Source organism: Pristiophorus japonicus, chromosome 17 (genome assembly GCF_044704955.1).
Source record: "Pristiophorus japonicus isolate sPriJap1 chromosome 17, sPriJap1.hap1, whole genome shotgun sequence".
Lineage (NCBI taxonomy): Eukaryota > Metazoa > Chordata > Chondrichthyes > Pristiophoridae > Pristiophorus > Pristiophorus japonicus.
Genome location: NC_091993.1, coordinates 12,036,581 through 12,059,028, shown reverse-complemented (window position 1 = coordinate 12,059,028; position 22,448 = coordinate 12,036,581). Strand labels below are relative to the sequence as shown.

Sequence of the window (22,448 nt, the reverse complement as noted above, 5' to 3'; positions counted from 1 at the left end):
TTCCATAACACAGGAATAGTTAGGCAAAGAACAACAAATTGCATTTATATAGTGCCTTTAAATTTGGTAAAACATCCCAAGGTGCTTCACAGGAGCATTATCAAAATAATTTGCCACCGAGCCACATAAGGTGATATTAGGCCAGATGACCAACAGCTTGGTCAGAGGTAGGTTTTAAGGAGTATCTTAAAGGAGGAAAGAGAGGCGGAGAGGTTTAGGGAGGGAATTCCAGAGCTTAGGGCCTTGGCAGCTGAAGGCACGACCGCCAGTGGTGGAGCGATTAAAATCAAGGTGCCCAATTGGCCAGAATTGGAGGAGCGCAGAGATCTTGGAGGCTTGTCGGGCTGGAGGAGGTTAGAGAGATAGGGAGAGGAGAGGCCATGGAGAGAGTTAGAAACCAGGAATAAGAATGTTAAGGAATGTATGTGGATATATTTTCCAACTGGCGTTATTCCCATATGAGCATTTACTGTGATCTTTGCATGAAATGTCACATAATCTTCGAGGTAATGTGAAATATGCATCTGGACAATAGGTGACCTATTTTGGCTGCTGTTATTCCTTCAAGAAACGAAAGTTTGGAAATTACTGTTAAGAAGTTTCTGACTTTTAAATGGCCTGTGAGAAAAGATACAATTTAAGATAAATAATTTTGAATAAAGTTGGCACATTTACAGTATTTTGGGCCGCCTTTGATTGCTGCGTAAGTTTCTTCCATTGTCGGTTGTACACAGAATGTTGAATATGTCCTTGGGCAAATGGGAGGTAACTGGTTTGTTGTACGAGGCATATTTTACATTTTTAAGCCATTTGTACATTTCCACAAAGTTGGCAGCGTGAACATGTGTCAGATGTAACTCCGGTCTCCACACAATAAACAGCAAGTCCAGAACCACGAACATCCAAAATAAACAGGGAATTCAGGAGAAACTTATTTTTACCCAAAGTGGTGAGAATGTGGAACTCGCTCCTACAGGGAGTGGTTGAGGCGAATAGCATAGATGCATTTAAGGGGAAGCTAGATAAACACATGAGGGAGAAGGGAATAGAGGGTTATGCTGATAGTGAGATGAGGAAGGACGGGTGGAGGCTCGAGTGGAGCATAAAAACTGGCATGGACTGGTTGGGCCGAATGGCCTGTTTTTTGTGCTGTATATTCTATGTAAAACCAATTCCTGAACTGAAGGTACAGCAAGTAATTAGGAAAAGCAAATGGAATGTTGGCTTTTATTGCAAGGGGGATGGAGTATAAAAGTAAGGAAGTTTTGCTACAACTGTGCAGGGTGTTGGTGAGACCACACCTGGAGTACTACGTACAGTTTTGGTCTCCTTATTTAAGGAGGGATATACTTGCGTTGGAAGCAGTTCAGAGAAGGTTCACCTAGGTTGATTCCTGAGATGAGGGGTTGACTAATGAAGATAGGTTGAGTAGGATGGGCCTATACTCATTGGAGTTTAGAAGAATGAGAGGTGATCTTATTGAAACATACAAGATTCTGAGGGGGCTTGACAGGGTAGATGCAGAGAGGATGCTTCCCCTTGAGGGGGATACTAGAACTAGGGGACAAAGTTTCAGAATAAGGGGTCACCCATTTAAAACGGAGATGAGGAATTTCTTCTCTCGGAGGGTCGTGAATCTTTGAAATTCTCTGCCCAGAGGGCTATGGAGGCTGTGTCAATAAATATATTTAAGGTGGAGATAGGACAGATTTTTGAACTACAGGGGAGTCGAGGGTTATGTGGAGCTGAAGCCAAGATCAGATCAGCCATGATCTTATTGAATGGTGGAGCAGGCTCGAGGGGCCAAATGCCCTACTCCTGCTCTTAGTTCTTATGGTCTCCATTGAGTAGTGGTAAGAATACTGCAATTAATCTCGAATGTCCCTGGTCCACAGGGTGGTGGAGGGGCAAGAATTGTCACTCCTAGCTAATGGAAAAATATATGAGTGTATGGCAGGCTAGCTAATTGGCAAGGGGTTAACTAGCGGGGGGTGGGGAGGTGTCTTTCAGCAAGAGTCACTGAGTAGCATTGAAGGTCAGGAAGCCTGATTAACCGTTCCCCTAGCAGGGACATTGAAGCCAATTCTAACAGCCTCACCAGAGCCCCAACTGAGTTTGGTAACTGAGTGCAGAGGAGGGGTCAAACCAGAGATCTTCTTGGGTCAGCTCCACACTAGCTGATACCATTACTTGCTGAGCCATTGGGTGCGAGGTTTCCTTTTGCTTCGCAAAGCTCAATGCGTGCTGGCCTTGGTTATAACGGACTTCCTCCCAATACCTGCACTCAACGCTTCCATAGGCAAGCCTGTGAACCACAGCTGGACCTCGTGCTTGAACTATCTGGGCTAGCAGTGCCACAACTCAAATGTTGAACTCTTCTGCCATCTGAGTATAATACGGCCTACTTGGCTCGTACTCCGAACCAACGGAAAAGGCCATGCTGACCGAGCACGTAGTGCAGGCTAAATACGATCAAAAAATAGAATCATTCAAAAGCAAATATAAATCAAAAGCTGTCTTTAATTCTCACTGTTGTGTGTGCATGCCTGTTTACTGTGTGATGTCTATAACACTGTGTGAGGCCACACTGAATGTACCCTTATACTGTACACACCTTACCTGTACACCAGAGGGTGCTGCTGCTGGAGACCTAAGGGTTGACTGCACACTGCAGGTGACCCAGTATAAAAAGAAACTCACAGCTTGTTGTCCTCACTCAGGAGCTGCAAATAAAGGACTACAGGTCTACACAGTTTAAGTATCATACCCTGCCTCGTGGAGTCATTACTAAAGGTGCCTACATACACGACACTCACCATTACTTTAAAACAGTTTTTCTTGTCCCACATTACAACAGTGACTATACTCCAAAAGTACTTCATTGACTGTAAAGCGCTTTGAGACATCTGGTGGTCTTGAAAGGCACTATATAAATGCCAGTCTTTCTTTTCAAAATAACTTCAGATCTTCCGAATTGCTGTTACACAACTGTACGCCATTGGAACCCTGCCTCCGGGAAACCAGCACATGTGCTGGAACCAGGGGAATTGAACCAAAGAACTAAGGAAAGCTGTTCCATATTTATCCCCAGATTTTGGCTTCAGAACTTTAGGCTTCAGTAAGATTTTGTGGCTTCCTTTCAAAGAGCCGGCACGAGCACAATATGCCAAATGGCCACCTGCTGTACTGTGAGATTTCATGAGAACTGCCACTCAAGAACCAGAATGAAGACACAATGCAAGGAACTGGAGTGCATATCATGATCATTGGCAGGAACACCCTGCATCTGCTTTAACCAGACGGTTAATTCTGACTTTGTGCATCTGTCTAGCTTGTGAAAGATGAAGCATATTTTTGATAGATCAACCATTAGGGATAATCATCATCATAGAAACATAGAAAATAGGGGCAGGAGTAGGCCATTCGGCCCTTCGAGCCTGCACCACCATGCAATAAGATCATGGCTGATCATTCACCTCAGCACCCCTTTCCTGCTTTCTCTCCATACCCCTTGATCCCTTTAGCCGTAAGGGCCATATTTAACTCCCTCTTGAATATATCTAACGAACTGGCCTCAACAACTTTCTATGGTAGAGAATTCCACAGGTTAACAACTCTCTGAGTGAAAAAGTTTCTCCTCATCTCGATTCAAAATGGCTTACCCCATATACTTAGACTCTGACCCCGGTTCTGGACTTCCCCAGTATCGGGAGCATTCTTCCTGCCTCTAACCTGTCCAATCCCGTCAGAATTTTATATGTTTCTATCAGATTCCCTCTCATTCTTCTAAACTCCAGTGACTACAGGCCCAGTCGATCCAGTCTCTCCTCATATGTCAATCCTGCCATCCCGAGAATCAGTCTGGTGAACCTTCGCTGCACTCCCTCAATAGCAAGAACGTCCTTCCTCAGATTAGGAGACCAAAACTGAACACAATATTCCAGGTGAGGCCTCACCAAGGTCCTGTACAACTGCAGTAAGACCTCCCTGCTCCTATACTCAAATCCCCTTGCTATTAAGGCCAACATGCCATTTGCCTTCTTCACCGCCTGCTGTACCTGCATGCCAACTTTCAATGACTGATGTATCATGACACTCGGGTCTCGTTGCACCTCCCCTTTTCCTAATCTGTCACCATTCAGATAATATTCTGCCTTCGTATTTTTGCCCCCAAAGTGGATAACCTCACATTTATCCACATTATACTGCATCTGCCATGCATTTGCCCACTCATCTAACCTGTCCAAGTCACCCTGCAGTCTCTTAGCATCCTCCTCACAACTCACACCGCAATCCAGCTTAGTGTCATCTGCAAACTTGGAGATATTACACTCAATTCCTTCATCTAAGTCATTGGTGTATATTGTAAATAGCTGGTGTCCCAACACTGAACCCTGCGGCACCCCACTAGTCACTGCTTGCCATTATGAAAAGGACCCGTTTATCCCGAATCTCTGCTTCCTGTCTGCCAACAATTCTCTATCCACGTCAATACATTACCCCAATACCATGTGCTTTAATTTTGCACACTAATCTCTTGTGTGGGACCTTGTCAAAAGCCTTTTGAAAGTCCAAATACACCACATCCACTGGTTCTCCCTTGTCCACTCTACTAGTTACACCCTCAAAAAAATTATAAAAGATTTGTCGAGCATGATTTCCCTTTCATAAATCCATGCTGACTTGGACCGATCCTGTCACTGCTTTCCAAATGCGCTGCTATTTCATCTTTAATAATTGATTCCAACATTTTCCCCACTACCGATGTCTATAATTCCCCATTTTCTCTCTCCCTCCTTTTTAAAAAAGTGGTATTACATTAGCTACCCTCTAGTCCACAGGAACTGATCCAGAGTCGATATACTGTTGGAAAATGATCACCAATTCATCGACTATTTCTAGGGCCACTTCCTTAAGTACTCTGGGATGCAGATTATCAGGCTCTGGGGATTTATCGGCCTTCAATCCCATCAATTTCCCTAACACAATTTCCTGACTAATAAGGATTTCCTTCAGTTCCTCCTTCTCACTAGACCCTTGGTCACTAGTATTTCCGGAAGGTTATTTATGTCTTCCTTTGTGAAGACAGAACCAAAGTATTTGTTCAATTGGTCTGCCATCTCTTTGTTCCCCATTATAAATTCACCTGATTCTGACTGCAAGGGACCTACATTTGTTTTCACTAATCTTTTTCTCTTCACATATCTATAGAAGCTTTTGCAGCCAGTTTTTATGTTCCCAGCAAACTTCCTCTCATACTCTATTTTCCCCCTCCTAATTAAACCCTTAGTCCTCTTCTGCTGAATTCTAAAATTCTCCCAGTCCTCAGGTTTGCTGCTTTTTCTGGCCAATTTATATGCCTCTTCCTTAGATTTAACACTATCCCTGATTTCCCTTGTTAGCCACGGTTGAGCCACCTTCCCCGTTTTATTTTTTACTCCAGACAGGGATGTACAATTATTGAAGTTCATCCATGTGATCTTTAAATGTCTGCCATTGCCTATCCACCGTCAACCCTTTAAGTATCATTCGCCAGTCTATTCTAGCCAATTCACGTCTCCTACCATCAAAGTTACCTTTCCTTAAGATCAGGACCCTAGTCTCTGAATTAACTGTGTCACTCTCCATCTTAATAAAGAATTCTACCATATTATGGTCACTCTTCCCCAAGGGGCCTCGCACAACAAGATTGCTAATTAGTCCTTTCTCATTATGCATTACCCAGTCTAGGATGGCCAGCCCTCTAGTTGGTTCCTTGACATATTGGTCTAGAAAACCATCACTAATACACTCCAGGAAATTTTTCTCCACCGTATTGCTACCAGTTTGGTTAACCCAATCAATATGTAGATTAAAGTTGCCCATGATAACTGCTGTACCTTTATTGCACATCCCTTATTTCTTGTTTGATGCTGTCCCCAACCTCCCCACTACTGTTTGGTGGTCTGTACACAACTCCCACCAGCGTTGTCTCCCCTTTGGTACTCCGCAGCTCTACCCATACAGATTCCACATCATCCAAGCTAATGTCCTTCCTTGCTATTGCGTTAATTTCCTCTTTAACCAGCAATGCTACCCCATCTCCTTTTCCTTTCTGTCTAGCTTTCCTGAATATTAAATACCCTTGGATGTTGAGTTCCCAGCCTTGGTCACCCTGGAGCCATGTCTCTGTAATCCCAATTATATCATATTCGTTAATAGCTGCCTGTGCAGTTAATTTGTCCACCTTATTATGAATACTCCTCGCATTGAGGCACAGAGCCATCAGGCTTGTCTTTTTAACACACACTTTGTCCCTTTAGAATTTTGCTGTAATGTGGCCCATTTTGATTTTTGCCTTGGGTTTCTCTGCCCTCCACTTTTACCTTTCTTCTTTCTATCTTTTGCTTCTGCCCCCATTTTACTTCCCTCTGTCTCCCTGCATAGGTTCCCATCCCCCTGCCATATTAGTTTAACCCCTCCCCAACAGCACTAGCAAACACTCCCCCTAGGACATTGGTTCCGGTCCTGCCCAGGTGCAGACCGTCCAGTTTGTATGGGTCCCACCTCCCCCAGAACCAGTTCCAATGTTCCAGGAATTTGGATCCCTCCCTCCTGCATCACTCCTCAAGCCACATATTCATCTTGGCTATCCTGCTATTTCTACTCTGACTAGCACGTGGCACTGGCAGCAATTCTGAGATTACTACCTTTGAGGTCCTACTTTTTAATTTAACTCCTAGCTCCCTAAATTCAGCTTGTAGGACCTCATCCCATTTTTTACCTATATCGTTGGTACCTGTATGCACCACGACAACTGGCTATTCGCCCCCCCCCCCCTCCAGAATGTCATGCAGCCGCTCCGAGACATCCTTGACCCTTGCACCAGGGAAGCAACATACCATTCTGGAGTCTCAGTTGCGACTGCAGAAACGCCTATCTATTCCCCTTACAATAGAATCCCCTACCACTATAGCTCTCCCATTCTTTTTCCTGCCCTCCTGTGCAGCAGAGCCACCCACGGTGCCATGAACTTGGCTGTTGCTGCCTTCCCCTGATGAGCCATCTCCCCCAACAGTAGCCAAAACGGTGTATCTGTTTTGGAGGGAGATGGCCGCAGGGGACTCCTGTTCTGCTTGATGGTCACCCATTCCCTATCTACCTTTGTAACCTTTACCTGCGGTGTGACCAACTCATTAAACGTGCTATTCATGACATCCTCAGCATCGCGGATGCTCCAGAGTGAATCCATGCGCAGCTCCAGTGCCATCATGCGGTCTGACAGGAGCTGCAGCTGGATACACTTCCTGCTTACATAGGCAATGTCCCTGATTTCCCACATAGCACAGGAGGAGCATGACACGAGACTGGGCTCTTCTGCTATGACTTAACCCTTAAATTAATTTAATTTGGCCACTATGCCAAAGGTTACTTACTGATAAGAAAAAGAAAAAGATAAAGATAAGGAAAAATTACTCACCAATCACTTACTCCCTTGGTTGTGACGTCACCTTTCAATTTCTTTTTATTTTTTGCCCTTTCTCCCTGCAGTAGCTTGCTGCTGGGCCTTTAGTAGGCCTCTCACCTCTCGCCGCTCGCTGCGTCACCTCGCTGCTCTCAGTAATCCCTCGGAATCGAGGAACACTTGTTTCCACTCTAAAAATGAGTCCTTAGGTGGCTAACAGTCCTATACGAAAGCCACAGTCCCTGTCACAGGTGGGACAGATAGTCATTGAGGGTAAGGGTGGGTGGGACAGGTTTGCCGCACGCTCTTTCCACTGCCTGCGCTTAATTTCTGCATGCTCTCGGCGATGAGACTCAAGGTGCTCATCACCCTCCCAGATGCACTTCCTCCACTTAGGGCGGTCTTTGGCCAGGGACTCCCAGGTGTCAGTGGGGATGTTGCACTTTATCAGGGAGGCTTTGAGGGTGTCCTTGTAACGTTTCCTCTGCCCACCTTTGGCTCGTTTGCCGTGAAGGAGTTCTGAGTAGAGTGCTGGCTTTGGGAGTCTTGTGTCTGGCATGCGAACTATGTGGCCTGCCCAGCGGAGCTGATCAAGTGTGGTCAGTGCTTCGATGCTGGGGATGTTGACCTGGTCAAGGACGCTAACGTTGGTGCGTCTGTCCTCCCAGGGATAATAGCACAGTGACAATCTCTATATGTTGATGTATCACAAGCCTAAGGCATTTGGCAACCAGTCTGGAGCGATGTGGGTCTATTTATAGACTAAGACCTCAACAAAAGGCAAACCTCTCCCTGCACTTCAGTGTCAAACTCAGATTGTATATTCAATCCTTTACAAAGACAACCGGGATCGCTCTCAGTAAATCTGTCGCAGAAGCCATTTTTACATTGTTATAATGCTAGGCACTGGGTAGGACAGTGAGAAAGAAAGAAAGACTTGCATTTATATAGCGCCTTTCACGACCGCCAGGCGTCTCAAAGCTCTTTACAGCCAATGAAGTACTTTTGAAGTGTAGTCACTGTTGTAATGTGAGAAACGTGACAGCCAATTTGCGCACAGCAAGCTCCCACAAACAGCAATCTGATAATGACCAGATAATCTGTTTTTGTTCTGTTCATTGAAGGATAAATATTGGCCAGGACACCGGGGATAACTCCCCCTGCTCTTCTTCAAAATAGTGCCATGGGATCTTTTGTGTCCACCTGAAAGGGCAGAGGGGCCTCAGTTTAACGTCTCATCCGAAAGACGACACCTCCGACAGTGCAGCACTCCCTCAGCACTGCACTGGAGTGTCAGCCTAGATTTATGTGCTCAAGTCACTGGGTGGGACTTGAACACAAGTATAGAGATTCTTATGATCAGAAACAAGATTGATCTTCAGTTCCATCACCGCTCCCTCCCCCTCCTCCTGGAATGCTGGGGGTTGTGCTTACCAACAGTGTATTCACTCTGATCTGATGGATGGAAGTTTCTCACCTTTTGCTATCCGGGTTCTACATGAGATGAGTTTCAGCATCCTCAGTCCAATTTCTGGTGATCTAATATAAGTCCGGACAAGCCAGTATTTACCCTCCAGGGCTCTTTGTTTGGAGTCCAACCCCCCGCTCCCCATGTATTACAGCTGATGATCTTTACTCCAAAGCAGCAGTACCGTTACATAGCTGACGTGTGTATGTCCGCACTTATCGTTGCACCAGTTCAGTCTCCTGCACAGAACCTGGAACTGCGGCAATTTTCAGCACGTGCTAGTGACTCCAATGCAACTCGCGATATAGTTGAGGAACATTTGACTGTAACATGGACATAAGCATTTTTTACTGAAATATATTTATGAAGGATACTTTTAACATTGCTCTCATTGCCATATATGTATATTTTTGGTATTGTTGAGTCTAGGATTTTCTAATGATCATAGTCATTATATAAGAACATTGCTTCAAATTAAAGTCAGGAATGTAGGACAAGAGGACATGTTGAAGCTAGCGTGAAATAGCTTTAAAATGCATATTACGAAGAACTTTATTTACTCTGGTAAATGTTCAGGACAATTTGCAAGGGAGGGAGCAGCAACAAAAAATTTCTGATGTTCAAGCGGAGGTTTTATAAGTGGAAACGTGAGTACTGGAGGGATGGACTTTAATGCACCAAATGATTTGTGTCTCATCCTTGACTAATGTGGTGTTCTCTCAGAATTGAATGTTCCATGTTCCCACAGCGACCGTTACAGTGGGAACACGTGTGCAGCATTACTGCTGGAAAGTTAAAGCAACTAAGTTGTGAGAACTCCACTTTAAATTGTCCGCTGTTCCTAAATCTCTTTCCATCCTTTTCTTTTTCTGTAGGGGAGCAAAGGTCACTACAGGTATCACTGGCAGAGCCACAATGTCAAGCACAGTGGCGTCGATGACATGGTGCTCCTCTCGAAAATCACAGAAGATGGCATTGTCGATAATCTGAAGAAGCGATACATGGATGATTATATTTTTGTATCCTTTCAAAGTCTGACATAAAATCCAGGCAGAGTGTGAACTTGGGAAGGGCAAAGGGCAGTATCTGGCAAAATTGTACATTCTGGAACAAACTTAAAAACATCTCCAGGCTTCGCCAAGTCCTGGCTGCCCATCGATGGCCTTTGATAACCCTGATCGTGTAGCTTTCTCTTAGTGCCTGTGACAGGCCTCCGAATTAAACGCTAAACTTGCCATAGAGGGAGTGCAACAAAGGTTCTCCAGACTGATTCCTGGGATGAGGGGATTGTCCTATGCAGCGAGATTGAGGAGACTCAGCTTATATTCTCTAGAGCTTAGAAGAATGAGGGGTGATCTCATTCAAACATTCAAAATTCTAACAGGTTTGACAGGGTAGATGCAGGAAGGATGTTTCCTCTGGTTAGGATTAAGATGAGGAGAAACTTCTTCACTCAGAGGGTGGAGAATCTTTGGAATTCTCTACCCCAGAAGGTTGTGGAGGCTCAGTCTTTGAGTATATTCAAGACAGAGATCGATAGATTTTTGGATATTAAGGGACATGGGGATAGAGTTGAGGTAGATCAGCCATGATCTTATTGAATGGCGGAGCAGGCTCGAGGGGCTGAATGGCCTGCTCCTGCTCCTAATGCTTATGTTCTTATGTAAACTGAGAAGACTCAATTTTTTTGGCAATACAAAAAGTAACTGCATTGTGTAAACTCTAATCACATGATCCGGCATTCCACTTCTTGCATCAATATTTGCCCTTAATCTGTGCCTAGACCAAATATTTCCTTCCCCAAATAAAACTGTAAAAGCAAAGGGTTGGTGGAAGGGGGCCTCCATTTACAGAAAACCCTCCGTGTGAATGCCTGTGTTTTTCCAGTGAACAATTTCAGTATCAAGCTTGTATCACAATAAAGTGACACTCGGGTATTGAGCAGAGAAAGCATCAACAGTACAAAAGTCTTAACTCGAATGCAATGTTATTCTGAAAAATAACTCCTGACTAACTGGGCGTAGATTTTTTTTTGACATGCAGAGAATAGATTTCGACACAAAATTGATGACTAGTTCATGCATTTTTATGTTTTTAAATTTACAAAATTTTTTTTATTATATTCTTTCTGACCAGCGTTTGAAGTATATCCGGGTTTCTCAGGAAAATAAATAGCATTAGGCAGACTTTTTTGCTGTGGATGGACCTTTTTCCCCATTCACTTTATTGCAGCTCAAGTCCTGACGCGAGGAAATGATTTCCACTGTATATATTGTAATGGGAGGAAAGCTGTGATTATCTGGCTCATGTGCCTAACTGCTGACTTGGGGCATTTTTTGCCTCTAAGTTTAGCCAGTGAGTATTGGAGCACGACAGCACAGCAATACATAAGAACATACGAAATAGGAACAGGAGTGGGCTAAACAGCCCCTCGAGCCTGCTCCACCATTCAATAAGATCATGGCTGATCCGATCATGGACTCCACTCCACTTCCCATAACCCCTTATCCCCTTATCCCCTTATCGTTGAAGAAACTGTCTATTTCTGTCTTAAATTTATTTAATGTCCCAGCTTCCACAGCTCTCTCAGGCAACAAATTCCACAGATTCACAACCCTCTGAGAGAAGAAATTTCTCCGCATCTCCATTCTAAATGGGTAGCCCCTTATTCTAATATCATGCCCTCTAGTTTTAGTCTCCCCCACCAGTGGAAACATCCTCTCAGCATCCACCTTGTCAAGCCCCCTCATAATCTTATACATTTCGATAAGATCACCTCTCATTCTTCTGAATTCCAATGAGTAGAGGCCCAACCTCCTCAACCTTTCCTCATAAGTCAACCCCCTCATCCCCGGAATCAACCTAGTGAACCTTCTCTGAACTGCCTCCAAAGCAAGCATATCCTTTCGTAAATATGGAAACCAAAACTGCACGCAGTATTCCAGGTGTGGCCTCACCAATACCTTGTATTGCTGTAACAAGACTTCCCTTCTTTTATACTCCATCCCCTTTGCAATAAAGGTCAAGATTCCATCCTTTTGGCTAAGATCATGCGTAACTGACCTGACAGGGGAGTAACCATGACCCCAAAGTGGTTCTCCCTGGATCAGGAAGGTGGTTCTCCTATGCTTTTTGGAAATAGGAGGTGGGTGGGGTGGCTTGACCCATCCACCTCCACGGAGGTGTGTGGGGGGCCAGACCCATCCACCTCCATGGCACGAACCTGGTATTGCAGTACTTCCAGGAACGGTGCAGTGGCTCTAGGCCTTTTGGCTAAGAGCATTGGCGCAGACTGATCGTTGATGTGTGCAAGGTGACCTCTGCCGTTTGTGATTTGACAAAGAATTGGAAAGATTGGCTACGAATTAAAAAAAAAAAAAAATTGGCCTTCCTGATCACTTGCTGTACCTGCATACTATCCTTTTGTGTTTCATGTACAAGTACCCCCAGGTCCCGCTGTACTGCAGCACTTTGCAATCTTTCTCCATTTAAATAATAACTTGCTCATTGATTATTTTCTGCCAAAGTGCATGACCTCACACTTTCCAACATTATACTCTATCTGCCAAATTTTTGCCCACTCACTTAGCCTGTCTGTCCTTTTGCAGATTTTTTGTGTCCTCACACATTGCTTTTCCTCCCATCTTTGTATCGTCAGCAAACTTGGCTACGTTACATTCAGTCCGTTTTTCCAAGTTGTTAATATAGATTGTAAATAGTTGGGGTCCCAGCACTGATCCCTGCGGCACCCCACTCATTACTGATTGCCAACCATAGAATGAACCATTTATCCCGACTCTCTGTTTTCTTTTGGTTAGCCAATCTTCTATCCATGCTAACATATTACCCCCAACCCCGTGAACTTTTATCTTGTGCAGTAACCTTTTGTATGGCACCTTGTCAAATGCCTTCTGGAAGTCCAAATACACCACATCCACTGGTTCCCCTTTATCCACCCTGTTCGTAACATCCTCAAAGAATTCCAGCAAATTTGTCAAACATGACTTCCCCTTCATAAATCCATGCTGACTCTGCTTGACCAAATTTTGCTTTTCCAAATGTCCTGTTACTGCTTCTTTAATAATGGACTCCAACATTTTCCCAACCACAGATGTTAGGCTAACTGGTCTATAGTTTCCTACTTTTTGTCTGTCTCCTTTGTTGAATAGGGGCGTTACATTTGCAGTTTTCCAATCTGCTGGGACCACCCCAGAATCCAGGGAATTTTGGTAAATTACAACCAATGCATCCACAAACCCTGCCGCTACTTCTCTTAAGATGCTAGGATGCAAGCCATCAGGGGATTTATCTGCTTTTAATCCCATTATCTTACTGACTACCATCTCCTTAGTGATAGTGATTGTGATTGTGTTCAGTTCCTCCCCCCCATAGCCGCTTGACTATCCACTGTTGGAATATTGTTAGTGTCCTCTACCGTAAAAAGTAAATGCCCAGGCTTGATCCTTATTCTGTACTGCGTTCAACTTGCTCAGCTGGGAAGGCAGTCGGGATATTCTAATTGGCTTCAACACCCCTGGATTAGGAGGAGAAAATCAGCCAGGATTCCATGCTCCTCACCATTATCCAGCAACTTGTGCTGGAAGTACACCTGTGGGGACAGGTTCAGGCTTGGCTGTGGTGCCCTCTGTGGTCAAATAGCTTGATAGCCCTCACTGTCAAGACTCCACACACTTGGGCGCGATAGCAAAGCACTCGGTGGTTGGGGAACAATATCCAAGTATGGAGTCAACACATTCAGGAGAGGAGGGGGAAGGAACTTGGGGGAGAAAGAAAAAAGTATGGTCAGTAGCCGCTCCTCATTCTGTAATCCAATCTATTCCTAACCAACAAGTTAAGTGTGGTTGATGAAGACCATTTGGTCTGTTTAATTTATCTATTCAGAACTCCCAACAGTTCTTTCATCATGGTGTCCAACTGACTCTTTAAATGGTTCTGTATTTTCTTGCTGTAAACTGGAATGGACTCTACTGGTAGAAAATTGGCATTTGTACTTGATTGGCTGTAAAGCGCTTTGGGACATCCTGAGGTTGTGAAAGGCGCTATGTAATTGCATGTCTTTTATTTTCTGACCTGGGATGGTTTATGGATTCTCAGTACACTGGACTATGGACTGTGATGATGTTCTCGGCCATTTTGAACTGACTTTTCTCTCCTCGTTTTTGGTCCCGACTCCACATACCGATCCCTGGTTTAAAAGTGCAGGCTGGTCGAAAGTCTTCCTGAACTGGTTGCTAAGAGATGGTGGGAGGTGTACACTCCAAGACTACTAAACCCTGCCGTTTTCTTCACACTCTGCCCGTGGGAATCAGCTCTGCACAATGACTGCAGGAAGATGTGTGCAATGCAAATTTATTTTGATGTCTTGCGAGGGGGAGGGGAAAATCAAACCAAGGCATTTACAGGGCACTCAAATGCTGCCATTTTGTTTTTTAAGACTAATTCAGCAGATAGGAAATGGCACATATGGTAATATCTGCAAGGCTGATAAGAACATAAGAACATAAGAAATAGGAACAGAAGTATGCCATAGGCCTCGAGCCTGCTCTGCCATTCAATAAGATCATGGTTGATCCGATCATGGACTGAGCTCCACTTCCCCGCCCGCTCCCCATAACCCCTTCTCCTCTTATCGTTTAAGAAACTGTCTATTTCTGTCTTAAATTTATTCAATGTCCCAGCTTCCACAGCTCTTTGAGGCAGCGAATTCCACAGATTTACAACCCTCTGAGAGAAGAAATTTCTCCTCATCTCAGTTTTAAATGGGTGCCCTCTAGTTCTAGTCTCCCCTATCAGTGGAAACATCCTCTCTGCACCCACCTTGTCAAGCCCCCTCATAATCTTATACGTTTCAATAAGATAGAAACATAGAAACATAGAAAATAGGTGCAGGAGTAGGCCATTCGGCCCTTCGAACCTGCACCGCCATTCAATGAGTTCATGGCTGAACATGCAACTTCAGTACCCCATTCCTGCTTTCTCGCCATACCCCTTGATCCCCCTAGTAGTAAGGACTACATCTAACTCCTTTTTGAATATATTTAGTGAATTGGCCTCAACAACTTTCTGTGGTAGAGAGTTCCACAGGTTCACCACTCTCTGGGTGAAGAAGTTTCTCCTCATCTCGGTCCTAAATGGCTTAGCCCTTATCCTTAGACTGTGACCCCTGATTCTGGACTTCCCCAACATTGGGAACATTCTTCCTGCATCTAATCTGTCTAAACCCGTCAGAATTTTAAACGTTTCTATGAGATCCCCTCTCATTCTTCTGAACGCCAGTGAATACAAGCCCAGTTGATCCAGTCTTTCTTGATATGTCAGTCCCGCCATCCCGGGAATCAGTCTGGTGAACCTTCGCTGCACTCCCTCAATAGCAAGAATGTCCTTCCTCAAGTTAGGAGACCAAAACTGTACACAATACTCCAGGTGTGGCCTCACCAAGGCCCTGTACAACTGTAGCAACACCTCCCTGCCCCTGTACTCAAATCCCCTCGCTATGAAGGCCAACATGCCATTTGCTTTCTTAACCGACTGCTGTACCTGCATGCCAACCTTCAATGACTGATGTACCATCTCATTCTTGTGAACTCCAATGAATAGAGTCCCAACCTCCTCAACCTTTCCTCATAAGTCAACCCCCTCATCTCTGGAATCAACCTAGTGAACCTTCTCTGAACTGCCTCCTAAGCAAGTATATCCTTTCATAAATATGGAAACCAAAACTGCACACAGTATTCCAGGTGTGGCCTCATTAATACCCTGTACAGCAGTAGCAAGACTTCCCTGCTTTTATACCCCATCCCCTTTGCAACAAAGGCCAAGATTCCATTGGCCTTGCTGAACACTTGCTGTACCTGCATACTATCCTTTTGTGTTTCATGCACAAGGGCCCCCAGGTCCCGCTGTACTGCAGTACTTTGCAATCTTTCTCCATTTAAATAATGTCTGCCCGAGTTTGAGAGGGTAGGCCAAGGATGGAGCAAGAGCCAGGGTAGGGGTGCAAGGTCACAGTATTGCAGCAATGCCAGGGTAAGGGTGAAAGGTGACAGTATTGGAGCAATGGCCAGGGTAGGGGTGAAAGGTCACACTATTGGACCAATGGCCAGGGTAAGGGTGTGCAGTCACAGTATTGGAGCAATGGCCAGGGTAGGGGTGAAAGGTCACACTATTGGACCAATGGCCAGGGTAAGGGTGCAAGGCCTCACTATTGAGGTGAGGTACAGATTTTCTGGTCTCTGTACAAGGTTGAATTTGCTGACTAAACTTCTGTCTCTGTGTATTGTTTACACAAGTTAGAGATATTTACAGGGATTCCTGTCTGAAGGTCAATGACAACACACAGCAATGTCTTCTTTCAGTCGAAAGCGACGTGGTCATGAAGGGGGAGAATATGCAGCCTGTGAATGGAACAGGACGATGCAAGCTTGTGGAGAATGTCAATTTTAAAGCGTTTTACCTCTGGTCACAGTTCAGTTATTTGCTTAAAATGCTTCCATTCAGCAAGTGTTGTTCTAATTAGCCTAAAGATTTTAATTCTTTCTAAGACCCAGAGATTAAGAAGCGTTCGCTCTTTTGCTGAGTTGAATTAGCCGAGCACGTCCATGGTCCGCTTGTTTGCTGACTGTGTTAAATAGCCCCATGTTGGCTATTATTTGATAGGTTGATTTATTTTATGTAAGCATTGATAAGCTCGCCCGTTGAATGGACTGGCAGACTGAGGATAAAGGCTGCGTCACTGCTGCCAAGGATTATAGCAGATGCCACTGAAAGTCCGTGTTGTTTGTGGGCTGGCTGGGTTTTCACAACACAAACCAAACGCAGTCGCTTCTGAAAGGGGCGTGAAATAGTCCTGAATGTTTGTATCTTTTAAGTAAACAATCTGGGAATTTCATTGACCCGCCCACCAATGTTCTCTTTGAACTGCGAGTCCGCACAATAACCCAGAGCCCCCCCCCCCCCCACGGGTGTGTTCCCCAGAACCCCCCGGGTGTGTTCCCGAACAGAGCCCCCCCCACGGGTGTGTTCCCCAGAACCCCCCGGGTGTGTTCCCGAACAGAGCCCCGGGTGTGTTCCCCAGAGCCCCCCCACGGGTGTGTTCCCCAGAATCCCCCGGGTGTGTTCCCCAGAGCCCCCCCCCCCCCCCCACGGGTGTGTTCCCCAGAACCCCCCGGGTGTGTTCCCGAGCTGCCAGCGAGCCGGCTTTTAACCTGAAAACAACCCCGAATGCGCGGACTTTTGAATGGGCCGCACCGCCCGTTAAAGGGGCCGCTCGGTCCAAAAAAAGTTACGGGAAACATTGCCACCAACATGATGTAATTCATTCCATTCCATCACTTCCTGTTCTTTCAGAAGACATTTCACAGCATTAATATTTGTGTTCGCTCTCTGGTCCCCTCATGTCCTGCCTCTTCTGAAGGTGCTGGCTGGCTGCAGGTGGCAGTAACGTTGCTATTCCTCAAGTGAGTCTAGACCGTGATTGTGTCCAGACTATTCGCCCATGGAGGTCATCGCCTCTGTGCTGAATCTGTTCTTGCCCAACATCCAGTGGTGGGAACTTTAGATAGAGAGGAGGAACAGGAACCTCCTACTCATTATTTCCCCCCCCCCCCCCCCATTGTAAGGATCACGGCCTGCCTGTCGTCGTGCAGGAGGCGGAGGATGGTCTTGGACCAGGCCTGGAAATGACGATGGTTGAACAGCTTCCCACTGGTTCTGTAGTTTAGTTCCATTTGAGCGGGGAGCTTGTCAACTGTGAGCTGCGGCGAGGAAGATTGAGAAGAGGGTTGGGGCGATGACACAGCCTTGTTTGACCCCGGTCCGGACGTGGATTGGGTCTGTGGTGGATCCGTTTGTCAGGATCACGGCCTGCATGTCGTCGTGGAGCAGGCGGGAGGATGGTGACGAACTTTTTGGGACATGTGAAATGGGGGAGGACGCTCCATAGACCCTCGCGGTTGACAGTGCCAAAGGCCTTTGTACGGTCGAACAAGGCCATGTTTCAGGCCTGGCGCTGCTCCCTGCATTTTTCCTGCAGCTGTCGCGCTGCAAAAATCATGTCCGTTGTGCCCCGTAGGGGACGAAATCCGCACTGCGACTCCAGGAGGAGCTCCTCAGCCACAGGGAGAAGACGGTTGAGGAGGGGTCTAGCGACGACTTTCCCAGTGGTTGATAGCAGGGAGATTCCTCTGTAGTTGCCGCAGTCGGACTTGTCCCCTTTTTTAAAGATGGTCACGATCACTGCATCTCTGAGATCCCCCGGCATGCTCTCCTTCCTCCAGATGAGAGTGATGAGGTCGTGTATTCGTGCCAACAGTGTCTCTCCACCATACTTTAGTGTCTCAGCAGGGATTCCGTCTGCTCCTGTAGTCTTGTTGTTTTTAAGCTGTCTTACGGCTTTTTCTACCTCATGCAGTGCTGGGATTTTACTGAGGTGGTGGCGGGATAGCATGCTGCGGGATGGAGTCGAGGACACTGGAGTCAAAGGCAGAGTCTCGATTGAGGCGATCTTCGAATCACGGCAAACGAGCCAAAAGTGAGCAGAGGAAACGTTACAAGGACACCCTCAAAGCCTCCCTGATAAAGTGCAACATCCCCACTGACACCTGGGAGTCCCTGGCCCAAGACCGCCCTAAGTGGGGAAAGTGCATCCGGGAGGGCCCTGAGCACCTCGAGTCTCATCGCCGAGATCAGGCAGAAATCAAGCGCAGGCAAACCTGCCCCACCCACCCCTTCCCTCAACGACTATCTGTCCCACCTGTGAAAGGGACTGTGGTTCTCGTATTGGACTGTTCAGCCACCAAAGGACTCATTTTAAGAGTGGAAGCAAGTCTTCCTCAATTCCGAGGGACTGCCTATGAAGATGATTCTCCCCTCCCACCCTTTTCCTCACCCAGGAGATCCAAGACATGTCTGTCATCCCAGCCCAAGGTCAACGAACTCAACACTGAGCGGGGATCAACATTGGGTACATCTGGTGCCTTAGTACCACAGTCTGCCGTGCATTTGCACGGCGAGCCATTCGAGGGGCTCCTTATAATTTTTTTAGACCTTTTTTTCTTTTTGCTATTACGAATTTGTGCCTGTACGACCGTGTGGTACAGGTTAGCATTGGACCCAAACTGCCCTCCCAACTCTTTCCCAAAGCTGAAGTCAGCGATTGAATCGAACTGGGTCATCTATATGCACCGCTCCTGGTGGCCAGTACAGAATGGTTTGGGCAGGGGAGTTATCCCCGGTGCCCTGACCACTGTTTATCCTTCAATCAACATAACAAAAACAGATTATCTGGTCATTATCACATTGCTGTTTGTGGGAGCTTGCTGTGTGCAAATTGTCTGCCGCGTTCCCCACATTACAACAGCGACTCCACTTCAAAAAAGTATTTCATTGGCTGTAAAGTGCTTTGGGATGTCTTGAGAATGTGAAAGGCACTATATAAATGCAAGTTTTTGTTGTCTGGAGAATTTGATGAAAAAGGCATCAGATAGCAGCGGTGCCAAGTCCTTCTATACACAAGAGGTCATTTTGCGAGGCAAGGCTGTTGGGTGTGAGTACAGGTCAGAGACGGCTCTACAACACTGCAGGCCACCTCTTGAATAGTTCCAAAAGCAGGGCCTCGCCAAAGGACCCCCACATTCCCGTCTCCTCCGAGATTAACATTTAATTGGGAGCCTTGTACTAAACTGTAACTCTTTCCCAGGTTCAAGACCAAGGCTGTAGTCATTTGCAGAGGTACTGGATCTTCAAAACATAGGAGCCTTTTTCATGAAACCGATTTGTATTGAATTATTCTGCAGACCAGTTTTGAGACTATTTCTAAAAGGGGGAAAAAAGCTGCTTCCTCTAAATTGCAATGGTGTAATTTCAGAGGTAGAGTTCCTGGCTGGCAGAGTAGTTACATTGGAATAGAATCAGTCTCAATCTGTGTTATTTCACCATTTTAGAAACCAGAGTCGTCCTTCTTGGAATATGCTTCTTAATATCACTGACTTTATTTTGCTCTAAATGTCTTTTCCCTAATTGCTAAGGGCTTGGTAAACTCAGGCCGGATTTTCAGCTTTCGGGGTTTTTCGGCGAAAACGGTAGCGATATGTGAAACTTGCTGTTTACGCTGCGCTTCTGTTTTTAGCCCGAACTTTCTGCCTTTACGTCTGCGCCAGGGGTGCGTCGATAAGGGCGGCGTTGCACGAGGTGCAAAAACGCGAGTTTCGCCAAATATAATCCGGGGCTGGGAATGCTTGGGTCTTGGGAGGGGGGGGGGAAAAGAAAAAAAATTTCCAAAAACATTTACAAGACCCTTATCTATCTAATTGCTGCAAAAAAATGAAAATAAAATGATCAATAAGGTTATCATACATACTGCTGCTGGCAGGGCTGCACCAACAGATTTGACCTGTCGGTATTCTGGGCACGGCGTACGGGTTGGGGGAGTGCCGAAAGTCTGACAGTAATGCAATCTGAGTTGTTGCGGATCCCCGGTGGTACTTGGAAGTGCCGCCACAAACAGGTACCCGAGGATCCCGCCCGGGCTTTCGCGGCAGGGATCAAATCGCGGCAAAAACCCGGTCGCAAACTACTCAAATCTGGCCCATGACACCTTTTGAAGCTGCTTTGGAAATGACACTGAAATAGTGTTTATAACATGCACGGTAATGAGCGTTGGGTTTGTATTCCTGAGCACACTGGGGCATATAGCGTTTGGTGCTGTACTGTAACCATTATTCACTCTTTAAGATCAGTTAGAATGGGGTTATGGGGAACAGGCAAGGAAGTGGAGTTGAGGCCAAGATCAAATCAGCCATGATCTTATTGAATGGCGGAGCAGGCTCGAAGGGCCAAATGGCCGACTCCTGCTCCTATTTCTTTTGTTCTTATACTGTGTGCAGTATTTGGCTCCACACTATAGCTAGGTTATGGAAGCCTCAGAGAAGGGCCAGCACAGATTCACTAGGATGCTGCCCGGTATGATGATGTACAAATGCGAAGAAATACTTGGAAAAATGGGGTCTTTTCTTGTTCAAACAATGCAGATAATGGGACGATATGATAGAAGTGTTTAAAATGATGAAAGGAGGGGATTGGAATGGGATAGAAGCAGCCTGTTTCCAGTAGTTGGGTGAAGCTAGAAGGGCCATAGATACAAAATTATAGAGATCGAGAACAGGAGAAAGTGCAAGTTGTGAGGCTGTTGCATTCATTTCCAGGGTTGATGGTTGAAGCAGAAACAATGTCAATATTAAACATTGGATTGAACAGGTGGACGAAGGAGTAAGGGTTGAAGGAATATGGAACTAGAACAGGTAAATGTGGGTAAATTCAAAACAGAGAGTGATAGATTTTTGGGCACTACGAATCAAGGGATAAGGGGATCGGGCAGGAAAATGGAGTTGAGGTAGAAGATCAGCCATGATCTTATTGAATGGTGGAGCAGGCGCGAGGGGTCATATGGCCAACTCCTTCTCCTATTTCTTGTGTTCTTATTAGTGTGGAGGGTAAGTAGTGACACAAACTGTTGGGCTGCATGCCCTGTTTCTTTGTTGTAGCCTCTATAATATATATATATATATATTTATATATTTCTGCCAGAGATGGCAGTTCTTTTGGAATGCGGGTGGTGGTGTGGGGGTGGGGGGGGGGGGGTGTTATGTTTTCTGGTCAAAAATAATGATTCGCTTCAATTAAAGATTTTACTTTTATGCCTGATGAAAATGTTACTGTTTCATTGAATAGAATAAGTTGTACTCTGTATTGGTATTAAGATAACATTGTGAATGTAAATAGTTTATAGATATCTGCTAATCCTATAATTAGATTACAGCTGTTGACACTTTCCCTGGTATGTTTCCTCGTGTGTATACTGTATTTATTTTAATTGTTGATGGTAATATTCAGAAAGTAATAAATCTTCCTTAAGTGGGTGTACTTTGGTGGGGGGGGGGCTGTGACCATTTATTATAATTGCTGTTTGAATGGTGTCCCTGATCAACCAGTGGACTCCTGCAGCTCCTTGCACTGACTCTGCGCATCATCTACTGCCAACCAGCTTCATATTGAATTGTTTCCAAACAAGCTCCCAAAGTGGATGACAGAATCCCTCTTAACAAGGCCAAAACCACATATAAAATAATGAGTCCGCCTTCATTGAAAGGAAGAAAACACTTTTAATCTAAAGGACAAAGTGAACTCCAGTTTCTCAGGTTACTCTGATGGAATTTCCTCTCTGCAATGTAAATACCGTCCTCAACCCTCTGGCTAGGTCCGTATCGGAGTACATCCCACCTTGAGCAAGTCACAGTAACCACAGCTGCCAGTGGATGTGGAACAGACCTCTGACATAATCATTTAATGCAGAGCTGTTTTAAATCCTCGATAGGATAGGTATTTGGTTAGCAATGGAATGCAGATTGTAGAGAAGCATGAAATTCCCAGCTGGATTTACTGCCCCATCCAGTTCCACACCTTAAATGTTGTTTTGTTGTCTGCCCAATCAGCCGTAGCTCAATTGGTAGCACTCTTGCC

The 22,448-nt window shown here is 45.5% G+C and overlaps 1 protein-coding gene across 3 annotated transcripts in view; it reads left to right on the top strand.

Moving 5' to 3' along the window:
* Positions 1-22,448, top strand: part of myo1ea (myosin IEa) — a 160,929-nt gene that overhangs the window by 49,997 nt on the left and 88,484 nt on the right. For all 3 annotated transcript variants that reach the window (XM_070858377.1, XM_070858376.1, XM_070858375.1), the window contains exon 2: positions 9,788-9,931. In XM_070858377.1, the coding sequence (XP_070714478.1) occupies positions 9,788-9,931 (144 nt within the window). The remainder of the gene's footprint in view (positions 1-9,787; positions 9,932-22,448) is intronic.